The 12704-nt window shown below is 44.7% G+C and overlaps 1 protein-coding gene across 1 annotated transcript in view; it reads left to right on the top strand.

Moving 5' to 3' along the window:
* The window catches only part of slc23a3 (solute carrier family 23 member 3), a 73102-nt gene extending 60771 nt beyond the window's left edge, over nt 1–12331 (top strand). The window contains exons 8-10 of the mRNA XM_060827729.1: nt 6337–6442; nt 10332–10499; nt 12207–12331. Of these exons, the coding sequence (XP_060683712.1) occupies nt 6337–6442; nt 10332–10499; nt 12207–12331 (399 nt within the window). The remainder of the gene's footprint in view (nt 1–6336; nt 6443–10331; nt 10500–12206) is intronic.
* The last annotated feature ends 373 nt before the right edge of the window (nt 12332–12704 follow it).

Genomic DNA, 12704 nt, shown 5'->3' with positions numbered 1-12704 from the left:
TGGGTTCGACTCTCAACACTGTAGGTATTGGAATTTGAATTTTTTTTAAAAATCTGTAAAGAATAGTTTAATGATGACCGTGAATTCATTGTCGATTGTTGCAAAAACCCATCTGGTTCACTAATGTTCTTTAGGGAAGGAAATCTGCCATCCTTACCTGGCCTGGCCTATATGTGACTGAGTTGAGAGTGTGGTGCTGGAAAAGCACAGCAGGTCAGGGGCAGCATCCGAGGAGCAGGGGAGTCAATATTTCGGTCAAGAGTCCTTCATCAGGAATGAGGCTGTGACTCCAGACATGTGACATGGCACTACATGTGACTCCAGACCCATAGCAATGTGGTTGACCCCTTAACTGCTCTCTGGGCAATAGGGATGGGCATGGTCTAGTCAGTAATACCCAGATCGTATGAATTAATTAAAAAAAACCTTCCATCTCACATCCTTATGACTACCACATGACAAAAGGTGGAAAACCAGGAGTGTAAGGCTAACATGAAGTCAGGTATCAGGGAGCAGCTAAATAAGTAACAGACAGCCAAAATTAACTGCAAAGGGGAGACCGAAATCATGATAAAGGAATGATCGAGAAAGAGCGACCATGTTTGCAGGAGTCACAAGACAACAAGCACCATATTGCTCAGAATCATTTACCTAATCTCGGGCCAGTAATCTGTCACACACTCAGGTAATGAAGTCAAGTGTCAAAGGTGTGCGGAGCCAATTCCACATTGCCTCACTCAGGAATGTTAATTGACGGTAATAATTGTTTTCATTGGGACCTCGTCAAGTAATTGAGGAAAACCTGTGACAGTAAATTGACAAGGGCCTTGGAAGAAAGCCACAGGACACTGAGTACAATGACAATAGAAACTCTCAGGTATGTGTGCGGGCACATTATCACTGTATCTCACCTGGAGTCTCGCACAGGTTATGAAGATTTCAGGGCATAATTCCACCTAGTCAGCTCTCTGGTGCCTACCTTTACTGCTCATGAATATGAACAGTCTCCAGTCATATGGCAGTGAAGGAGGGAGTTTTTTTTAATCATTCACGGAATTAGGGCATCGCTGGCTAGCTAGCATTTATTGCCCATCCCTAACTGCCCAGAGGGAAGTTAAGAGTCAATCACTTTGCTGTGGGTGTGGAGTCACCTGTAGGCCAGACCAGGTAAGGATGGCAGTTTCCTTACCTGAAGGACAGTAGTGAACCAGATGGTTTTCCTGACAGTCCACAACAGATTCATGGTCATCATTAAAGTCTTAATTCCAGATCATTTCTATTGAAATTTGAATCCAGGTCCCCAGAATATTATTAGATTACTTACAGTGTGGAAACAGGCCCTTCGGCCCAACAAGTCCACACCGACCCGCCGAAGCGCCACCCACCCGTTTCCCTACATTTACCCCTTTACCTAACACTACGGGCAATTTAGCACGGCCAATTCACCTAATTGTGGGAGGAAACCGGAGCACCTGGAGAAAACCCACGCAGACACTGGGAGAATGTGCAAACTCCACACAGTCAATCGCCTGATCGGGAATTGAACCCGAATCTCTGGTGCTGTGAGGCAGCCGTGCTAACCACTGTGCCACCGTGCCTCCCATTATCTGGGTCTCTGGGTCTCTGGATTAACATTCCAGTGATAATATCACTGGGCCATCGCCTCCCCTCGAATGTAATCTTGATAGGCCGAGTGACTTTCCACGCTGTAACGTTCTGTGACATGCAGTCCTCTTGAGGAAAGGGGTCAGAAGGAAGTTTTGCAGCGGTATTGGGTCACAGACATTAGTCTGTTTGGAAGACGTATAGTCACTGTTGTAATACCAGACACAAAATATCCAATCTGTGCTCAGCAAACTCCCACAACAGCAATAAATGACTGGATTTGTGCCTCTTTTAGCAATTATTTGTTGAGTATAAATATTGCTCAGGAGCACTCACTTATTAATCTTCAAACTTTTTAAGGAAAGATATCATTTCATCTGAGGCAGGTCAGGGAAAGTTCACTAGGATGATTCCTGGTATGGAGGGATTGTCTTGTGAGCAAAGGTTAAATAGGGTTGGGATCCTACTCACTGGAGTTCAGAAGGTTGAGAGGTGACCTCATTGAAACATATCAGATTCTGAAGGGGCTTGACAGGGTAAAAGCTGAGAGGATGTTTCCCCTCATGAGAGAGTCTAGGACCAGAGGGCGTAGTCTCAGAATAAAGGTGGGTGGGGGGCAGGCAATGAGATGAGGAGGAGTTTCTTCTCTCAGAGAGTTGGGAGTCTTTGGAAGTCCTTGCTCCAAACAGGTGTGGGGTCTGAGTCCTTGTGTATATTTAAGGCTGAGCTAGATAGATTCTTGAGGAATCAAGAGTTGTGGGAAAAGGGCAGGAAAGTGAATGTGGAGAATGTCAGATCAGCCATGATCCTGTTGAATGACAGGGTAGACCTGAGGGGCTGAATGGTCTACCCCTGTTTGTATTTCTTGTGGTCTTATAGAGCCCAGGATCCTTTCCACTCACCTGTGGGAACGGTCAGGACCTCAGTTCAAGGCTTTATCTGGAAAATAGAATCTGTGACAGGATGAATGTCGAAATAAGCTTACCCATCTCAGATGACAACATGGGGACACCAGTTATAAACAAGGTGTCTCCCATTAAGATAGAGAACGACTTCCTCTCAGAGGGTCAGGAGCACTCTTTCCACAAAGAATGTATAGGGTCATCAAATATTATTAAGATGGAGGTTGATGGATTCTTCAACAAAATCAGAAATTGCCGGAGAAACTCAGCAGGTTGAGGTCGACAGGAAGAGATTGAGGTCGACAGGAAGGTGGAGTTGAGGCCAATATCAAATTAGCTATGATCATATTAAATGGTGGGGCAGGCTGAAGGTGCAGAATGGCCTACTCATGCTGTTAAACCTTACATTTCTATGAGTATTCACACTCCCTTGGTGTTGCACTGTGAGTGTCAGTAATGACTTTGAGTTTAATTTTCAGGAATGGGACTTGATCCTAAACATTTCTGGATCAAAGGAGTGGATGCTGCTATTAGATTAGATTAGATTACTTACAGTGTGGAAACAGGCCCTTCGGCCCAACAAGTCCACACCGACCCGCCGAAGCGCAACCCACCCACACCCCTACATATACCCCTTACCGAACACTACTGGCAATTTAGCATGGCCAATTCACCTGACCCACACATCTTTGGACTGTGGGGGGAAACCGGAGCACCCGGAGGAAACCCACGCAGACACGGGGAGAACGTGCAAACTCCACACAGTCAGTCACCTGAGGCGGGAATTGAACCCAGGTCCCTGGCGCTGTGAGACAGCAGTGCTAACCACTGTGCTTGGAATATTGCATACTGTTCTGGTCGCCACACTACCAGAAGGATGTGGATGCTTTGGAGAGGATACAGAAGGTTTACCAGGATGTTGCCTGGTATTGGGGACTTTAGCGATGAAGAAAGATTGGACAGACTGGGTTTGTTTTCTCTGGAACGCAGGAAGTTGACCTGATAGAGGTTTATAAGATTGTGAATGACATGGATAGAGTGGTCAATATGAGGCTTTTTCCCAGTGTGGAGGGGTCAATTATTCAGGGACACAGGTTCAAGGTACGGGAGGGGGGATGTTTAAAAGAGATGTGCGAGGCAGGTTTTTCACACAAAGGGTGGTGAGTGCCTGGAACGCACTGCCAGAGGAGGGGGTGGAAGCAGACACAGTAGCAGCTTTCAAGGAACACCTGGACAGATATAGGGATAGGAAGGGAATGGAGGGATACGGATCCTGTAAGAGAAGACAGTTTTAGTATGGAAGGGCAAAATGTGTCAGTGCAGCTTGGAGGGCCGAAGGGCCTGTTCCTGAGCTGTATTGTTCTTTGATTTTTGCTACCTTGAACCATGACGGTGGCCTAACAAGGAAGGCAGGAGATTATTCTTTGATAAAGAGGATCAGAAAAGCAGTTTCAGAATGAAAGTAGGAAATTCACAGTGAAAACAGCAATACTTCCTTGACAAACTGCAGGAGCTATCTCTAAGCTGGGAAGACATAACAAGACGAGACTGAAGGCATCTCTGCAACATTTTCCTTTGCTATTTTGCTACTGTTCCCTCTCTGCTGAAATCTGTCAGCTGTGGTTCAGCTGTAGTACTCCTCCTCTCTCGGGCTGAGTCTACACGTTGTGAGTTCCCTTGTGAACATACTCTAGGCCAGTGATTCTCAGCCAGTTATACCCCCTCGGGAGGTCTTCTCAGGTTCCAGGGTCCCCCGTTCAAACATTGATAAGTACTCCACTGAATTCTGCCAAAGCTTTTTTTTTTGTCAAGGAACTTATGGGTAGAATTATTTCTGAAAATAATCAAACAAATAAATATGAGGCACTTCTTACATGGAAAATAATGAACAAATGAACTAGGATAAAGATGGTCTAGCGAGACACGCTGATCTTGGATAATGAAGTATGGTGATAATGGATGCGAGAATCCTTGATTGAATCCATTGACCCAATGCAGTCTGGTTCGTGAGTGACTCTGAATTGAGGCTGTGTGGGAGGAGCTTAAGCCACTAAATTACCTCGTGCACCAAACTCGAACAGTGTATTGGGAAGATATTCTAAAATAGGAGGGAAACTATTGACACCAATGAAAATTGTTGCTTGGGTATTTCAATGGTTCGGTTACCAGGGTCCCCCATAAACCCCTGGGGCTCTCCTTTTTCACAGTTTTCAGTCTGTGGCCCCCGTCAAATGTGCCAGGATCCCAAAGGGGGGCGTATAGTACCCGTTGAGAATGGCTGCTCTAGGCTGACAGCTCCAATACAGTGCTGGTGAAGTGCTACACTGTCACACATGCATGAAGCTTTAAATCAAGGCTGTCTCTAACTTCTAGATGTGAAAGATCCCATGGCTCTATTCCAAGAAGGAGTAAAGGAGTTGTTTCTGATGTCCAACAGTCAACCCTCGACCGGCGCCACTGAAAACAATCAATATCTGCTCATGAAATGTACAGTCACTATAATCCCAGAGAGCTGCTTTCTCATCAAGAGAAATGTGGTTGAAACTGAGGGTGACCACACCTCAAGTGCAAGAAGAGGTTGAGAAGGAGAGACCTTCATGGTAACCTTGGCCGGTGCAGGAATTGTACTTATGCTGTTGGAATCACACTCCATCATAACCCAATGAGCTACCCAATTGAACTAACCAACATTTTATCCCAGTACCAGAAAATGTGTCTAGGTTTTTGATGCTAGTACTTACCAGCATTATCACAATTTCCATACCTCACTAAAAAAAACTCATTGACTGTAAAGTGCCTTGGGATGTTCTGAGGTCATGAAAGGTGCTATATAAATGTAAGTTCTTTCTCTCTCTATACACATGTATATAATGTAATACACTGTTTTCGAATCACATGAGCAAGTAGTTCAGTATGGGACAGTGTCCTGTGACAAATGAGGAATCATTTTACCCTAATTAACTGGGATTCTATTTCCAAAACACAAATTCAACATCTACTCAAGTTGGTCTAATCAGAAAGGTCTCCTAAGATTTTAAAATTCTCAATCATTATTTTCAACTCTCTCCATGCCTCTCTCTCCCTCTCCCTCTGTCAAGACAAGTCCATGATTGGGATAGATGTGTATGGATACAGTCCAAACACAGGCAAACAGGACTAGTGTAATTATGAAAACTGGGCGACATGGACAAATTGGGCTGAAGGGCCTGTATATGGCACTATGACCTTTTCTAGCCACCCTAGTTCTGGTCTATTGCCCTACCACTGACAGCTATGCCTTCAGAGACCTGTGCCATGAGCTCTCATCCTCCACTGAATGAGAGGAGTCTCAACTTCTTACAGCCCCTGCTGATGACATACCCACTTTTGGCCAAACTCGGGGTCAGTTACCCTTACATTTCTGAATGCGACTCAGTGTCAAACTGTGTCTGGGAAATGTTCCTCTCAAAATACCTCAAAGTTGTGGATAATTTCCAGAACCAGGAGTCAGACTCTAAGGATGCAGGGTAGGCCATCTTGGACTGAGATGAGGAGAAATGTCTTCACCTAGAGAGTGGGTGGAATTCTCTACTGCAGCAAGCTTTTGAGGCCAAAATATTAAATTTTCTCAAGAAGTATTTGGATATAGTTCTTATGGATAAAGGGATTAAAAGGTGTAGGGGGGAAAGAGGGAACAAGGGATTGAGTTGGGTGATCAGCCATGACCATACTGAATGGCAGAGCAGGCTCAAAAGGCAGAGTATATAATCCTGCTCCTATTTCCATGTTTCTGAATTTTTGGGACCAGCACCTATGTTGACTCCATTACCATTCCCTTCTCATTCTGTAGGCTGAATCCCGGCATTCTGTTCAGATTGCAGCCGTGCTCTGTATCCTGCTCGGAATGTCAGCCAAGTTGACATACATTCTAACGACCATCCCAGCTGCCGTTCATGGTGAGTTCAGTTCTTGCCTTTCGGAGATAGCGTTGTGGCTGGCGTGGGGCTGTGGGGCAATGGGACTGAGGGCTTGTACAGAACAAATACGTTCCAGTGTTGAGTTGCCAAAATTCCCATTGACCAGGCATTGAACGCCCTGGTGACAGTGACGAAACTATCAACAACTCCAGGAGGAGAAAGTGAGGACTACAGGTGCTGGAGATCAGAGTCGAGAGTGTGATGCTAGAAAAACACAGCAGGTCCGGCAGCATCCAAGGAAGCAGCAGCGTCGATGTTTCAAGCATAAGCTCTTCATCATCTTCTGCCTTGGGATACTCCAACCCCATGACATCAATGTTGATTACACCAGTTTCCTCATTTCCCCTCCCCCCACCTTATCCCACATCCAACCCTCTAACTTAGCACTGCCCTCTTGAACTGATCTACCTGTCTATCTTCCTTCCCACCTATCTGCTCCAACCTCCCCTCCGACCTATCACCATCACCCCCCCACCTTTATCTACCAATCACATTCCCAGCTACCTTCCCCCAGCCCTGCCCCCTCCCATTTATCTCTCTACCCCATTGGGTCCCACCCCCCAACCCCCACACCCCAACTTTCTCCCTTCCTAATGACTAGCTTTTGCACAAAATGTCGATTCTCCTGCTCCTCAGATGCTGCCTGACCAGCTGTGCATTTCCAGCACCACACTTTTTTACTGACAATAACGCTAGCCAATGCTGACCAGTAACAATAAAGACACGGAAATCAGAAGTAATATCCAGTTAAGGGTGGGGTAATGTTTGTAATGGAGTGTAATGTGGAGGGGCATATTAAAGTGGTGTGTTATCCCGTGTCACAAAGTTGGTCCCTTTTTTTTCTCAAAGTTGTTCCATTTCTCAAGGATAATGTGTTCTTGGTTTTTTCAGAGGGGTCATAAACAGCTGCTGGTTCTGATTAGACTGGTTCGGTACAGAGATTAAAAGGCATTCAAAGGCCCTTTTGTTTATATGTAAACAGATGAGACTTCAGGCCAAAGTGGTCATGCTTTAGAAGTGACCTGTATAATGAAAGGGAAGTGGTCAGCTCTCTAGCTAAGCAGTTCAGTCCAGAAGTAGTTGGGAGTTCGGCTGTGTGGAAACAGGTTGCGAAACTCTCTCTCGCCTTCAGCCCTTCTAACTTCAAGATGTAACCATTTGTTCCACCTTTACTGTTTTTTTTAAGGGGTTTGCTTATTGGGACTGTTGTGTATATTCGGAACAGCATAATTAAGTCTAGTTTGGATAGATTGAGTTCTGCAGGGGCTCTTTATTTTTTTCTTTGTGTTTCATTATGTAATTTTCTAAATAAATTTTTGTCTGTTTTAAAATCTGGTAGTCAGCCGAGCTGACGTTTTCTGGGTAATTTTCACTGTACACTTACTGAAACAAATAGCAAAGATATGGTGTGGGCTGCCTCTTAAGAATGTTTTGAGTGGCCTGGCCTAGTCCATAACACTAGGAGCAGATGTGTGATTTTGGGATATTGACTTCGGAGCGGGGTTTTGGGGATATGCGACTTGGGAATTTATTTAATGTTCATTCATTGGACTTGGGCATCACTGGCTACACCAGTAATTATTGTCCATCTCTAATTGCCCATTGAGAAGGTGCTGGCGAGTTACCTTCTTGAACCACTGCAGTCCATGTGCTGTAGATTGATCCATAACGATGTTCAAGAGAGAGTTCTGGGATCTGATCCAGCGACAATGAAGGAATGGCAGTATGTTTCCAAATCAGGCTTAGAGAAGAACTTGCAGGTAGTGGTGTTCCCATTTTCCTGCTACCCTTGTCCTTCAAGATGGAAGAGTTGGTGAGTTTTGGAAGGTGGTGTTGAAGGAGCCATAATGAATGTCTGCAGTGCATTTGTAGATAACACACACTGCTGCTATTGAGCGTTGGTGATAGAGGGAACGGATGTTTGTGGATGTGGTGCCAATCAAGTGGATTGCTTTGTCCTGGATGGTGTCAATCTTTTTGAGTGTTGTTGGGGTTGTACCCTTCCAGGCAAGTAGGGATTTTCCATCACACTCCTGACACCACACACCACCTTGTAGATGGTGGATAGGCTTTGACAATACCAAGATTCCTAACCTCTGACTTGCTCTTTTAGCCACAGAGGTTGTATGACTGGCCTAGTTCTGTTTCTGATCGATGGTAACCACCAGACTGTTGTCGTTGTTGTTTCAGCAATGGTAACACTATTGAATGTCAAGGAGCATTGGTTACATTGTCACTTGTTGGTGATGGTTATTGGACTGCCACTTATCAGCCCAGCCTGGATTTTGTCACGGTCTGGCTGTATATGAACACAGATTATTTCAGCATCTAAGGCGTTGTGAATTCTGCTAGACATTGTATAATCATCAGCGAACATCCTCATCTCCAACCTTATGTTGGAGGGAAGGTCATTGATGAAGCAGCTGAAGATGGTTGAGCCTAGGACTCTACCCTGAGGAACTCCTGCAGAGATGTCCTGGAACTGAGATGACTGACCTTCAACAATCACAACCATCTTCTGACATGTTAGGCATGATTGCAACCAACAGAGAGTTATCCCCCAAATTCCATTGGCTCCAGTTTTGCCAGGGCTCCTCAATACCATATGCTGTGGTTAAGGACATCATAAAGGGCAATCGTTCCAATCTCATCTCTAGAGGTTAACTTTTTTAGTTGTGTTTGGACCCAATGCTATGATGAGGTAGCAGCTGAGTGTCCCTGGATTAAAACCCAAACTGAAGGTGAATGGACTGTTTTTCATTCTTGCAACGGCAAAGACTGGCATTTATTACTGTTTCCTAATTACCCATGAACTGAATGGTTTGCCAGTTCATTTCACAGGACAGTTAAGAGTCAACCACTAGATTCTTACATAGGATGACGGATGTGTTTTTACAACAATGTTTATATGGTCATCATTTGACCAGATTTTAATTCTTTACTTTATGTATTAAAACTGCATTATCTGCCGTGGTGGGATTCGAACCCGTGTTTCTTGAACCTTACCCATCCAGTGACATTGCCACGGTGACAACATCCCCCCCATTTTTAAGCAAATGCCTCTTGATAACACTGTTGACCACCTTTTCCATCACTTCAATGCTGCTCGAGTGTAGACTGATGGGACAGTAATTGGCCAGGATGGACTTGATGTTATATTGGGGGAGATGTTATATTTGCGGGAGTGTTATATTGGGGGAGGGTTATTTTAGGGAAGTGTTATATCACGGGAGATGTTATATTTGGGGGAGTGTTACATTGGGGCAGTGTTATATTGGGGTGTTATATTGGGGTGTACATGAAGGTGTACTGGTGTTGTTTTAACAGTGTGCTGTTTGGAGGGTGTTAAATTGGGGGTGTTATATTGACAGTTTGGGAGGAGTTATTTGTGGGCAGTGTGTTATATGACAATATGTCCTATTGGAAATGTGTTGTATTGGGGAAGGTGTTATATTGGTCCTAATGAAGGGTTATGCCTAAAAGGTCAACTCTCCTGCTCCTCAGATGTTGCCTGACCCGCTAAACTTTTCCATTGCCATATTTTATCAACTCTGACTCTCTACAGTCCTCACCATCTCGAAGGTGTTATATTGGGAATGTGTTATCTTGGGGAAAGTGTTATGTTGGCAGTGTGTGGGTTTGGACAATACTGTATTGCAGTGTGTAATATTGAGGATGTTTTATATTAGGGTGTGTTATTGAGGGAGTGGTATATTGAGGGTGTTACGCATGGGATGAGTTACGTAGAGTGGTCATGTTATACTGTGAGCCTGTTATATTGAATTGATCGTGTAATATTAAGTGGGACTCAGCCTGATATGGAGTTGTGTTTGAATCCCTCAGTAAATAACCTGTTTATGTTCTACAGGTGGGGTCCTCAGTGTTACTTACACGATGGCGGTGTCTGTCGGAATCTCATATTTCCAGTACACAAACATAGACTCTGGTCGGAATATCTTCATCATTGGATTTACTATGTTCATGGCACTACTCACCCCTCACTGGTTCATCCGCAACCCAGATTACATTGTAACAGGTAAAAAAATGGCTTGTTAAACTCATGTGTACACAATGTTGTGAGGTTAAACTGATATGGGCCTCATTATGCTCACAGTTAGAGTCACTCTCAAGGTCAAAGCTGCATTTACAAACTAACCAGGATTTCTGCTGGTGTTATTGTCATTGACTGAAATATTTCTCAACATCACAAAGCCTTCAATGCACTCATAAATACATTAGGTAAATGCTCAAAAACCCATTTCTGTCCTTGGGGTGTTTAATGGGACAGTGGAGAAGCAGCTTTACTCTGTATTTAACCCCATGTTGTCCTTGTTCTGAGAGGTCCTCGTTTGGGACAGTATCTTAACTTTCAGTTTAAAAGAGAAACTTTACAGCCAGATGAAAGGGGAGAGAAGTTTTATGCTGTTTCTAAACCCGTGCTATACTCATCCTGGGAGTGATTGATGGGGATGCTATCTTTACTTTTAGCTTTAAGCAGTAGAAGGAGCTTTACTTTGTAGTTAACTTCACACTGTATATGTCCTCAGAATGTTTGATGAGTACAATGTACAGAAAGCTATACTTCCATTTGAAAAGATCAGAGAGGTCTTACTTTTCAGTTTATGCCAATAGAGGAATCTTTACCTTCAGTTAAAAAGAGGAAAGGGAATTATTGCTTTGCGAACAGACCTATGTTGTCCCTGTCCTGGGAGTGTTTGATGGGGAACAGTGTAGAGAAAGCTGTACTCTGAATCCAACCCCGTGATGTCCCTGTCCTGGGAATGTTTGATGCGGGACAGTGTGGAGGAAGCTGTGCTCTGTATCTAACCATGGACCGTCCCTGTCCTGGGAGTGTTTGATGGGGGACAGTGTAGAGGGAGCTTTACTCTGTATCTAACCCTGGACTGTCCCTGTCCTGGGAGTGTTTGATGGGGGACAGTGTGGAGGAAGCTGTGCTCTGTATCTAACCCCGTGCTGTCCCTGTCCTAGGAGTGTTTGATGGGGGACAGTGTAGAGGAAGCTGTACTCTGAATCCAACCCTGTGCTGTCCCTGTCCTGGGAATGTTTGATGCGGGACAGTGTAGAGGAAGATATACTCTGTATCTAACCCCGTGCTGTCCCTGTCCTGGGAGTATTTGATGGGGGACAGTGTAGAGGAAGCTGTACTCTGAATCCAACTCTGTGTTGTCCCTGTCCTGGGAGTGTTTGATGCGGGACAGTGTAGAGGAAGATATACTCTGTATCTAACCCCGTGCTGTCCCTGTCCTGGGAGTATTTGATGGGGAACAGTGTAGAGGAAGCTGTGCTCTGCATCTAACCCCATACTGTCCCTGTCCTGGGAGTGTTTGATGCAGGACTGTGTAGAGGGAGCTTTACTCTGTATCTACCCCTGAACTGTGCCTGTCCTGGAAATGTTGCTTTTGAAAGAGTTTGAGGATTTCTGCCTGAACCACCAAAGTGAGCAGTGTTTTCCAAACCGACAGCACTCTCCAGGGGGAAAGGATTTGCCTTATGCTCCCTCGAACCTTTGTATCAATCATCTTCAGTCTGTGGCCTCCATGACCACTCTGCTAGAGGAACCAGGCCCTCCCTGCTCCTACACTACAACAGCGATTGCACTTCTAAATCTGCTGTAAACCATTCTGTCCTGCGGTAGTGAAGGTGATATATAAGCATATGCTCCTTATTCAATGTTAAGTCAGTGACATATCTTCTTATTTCTCCCTGTATTGGTTGTGTTTAGGTGTGGAGAGTGTGGACATTTTTCTGATGGCCGTGTTCATGATGCCCGTCATTCAAGGAGGGATTCTTGCCTTTCTCCTGGATAACACTGTTACAGGTGAACTTGCTAATATCAAAAAGACCTGATAGAAGTTTATAAAATAGTGAGGGGTATACTTGGAATTGATGGTAGTTGGCTTTTCCCTATGATGGGGAACTTCAAGACTATGGGGCACGTTTGTAAGGTGACAGAAAGATATATGAATAGGAAAGGTTTGGAGGGATATGGGCCAGGAGCAGGCAGGTGGGCCTAGTTTAGTTTGGGATTATGTTTGATATGGACTGGTTGGATCCAAGGGATCCATGCTGTATGATTCTATGACTCTACAGGAGGAAAGATCTTGAGATCAAAAACATTGGCAGCAAGAGAATGTTAGTTAGCCTGATCCACCATCACATCTAACTATGGCCCTAACCCCATTTTCATTCCTAGCCCCTATTACCAAGGGTGCTGACTGGC

Source organism: Hemiscyllium ocellatum, chromosome 7 (assembly GCF_020745735.1).
Source record: "Hemiscyllium ocellatum isolate sHemOce1 chromosome 7, sHemOce1.pat.X.cur, whole genome shotgun sequence".
Taxonomy (NCBI): Eukaryota; Metazoa; Chordata; class Chondrichthyes; order Orectolobiformes; family Hemiscylliidae; genus Hemiscyllium; species Hemiscyllium ocellatum.
Note: the sequence above shows the minus strand (reverse complement) of the source record. Positions and strands in the feature narration are given on the sequence as shown.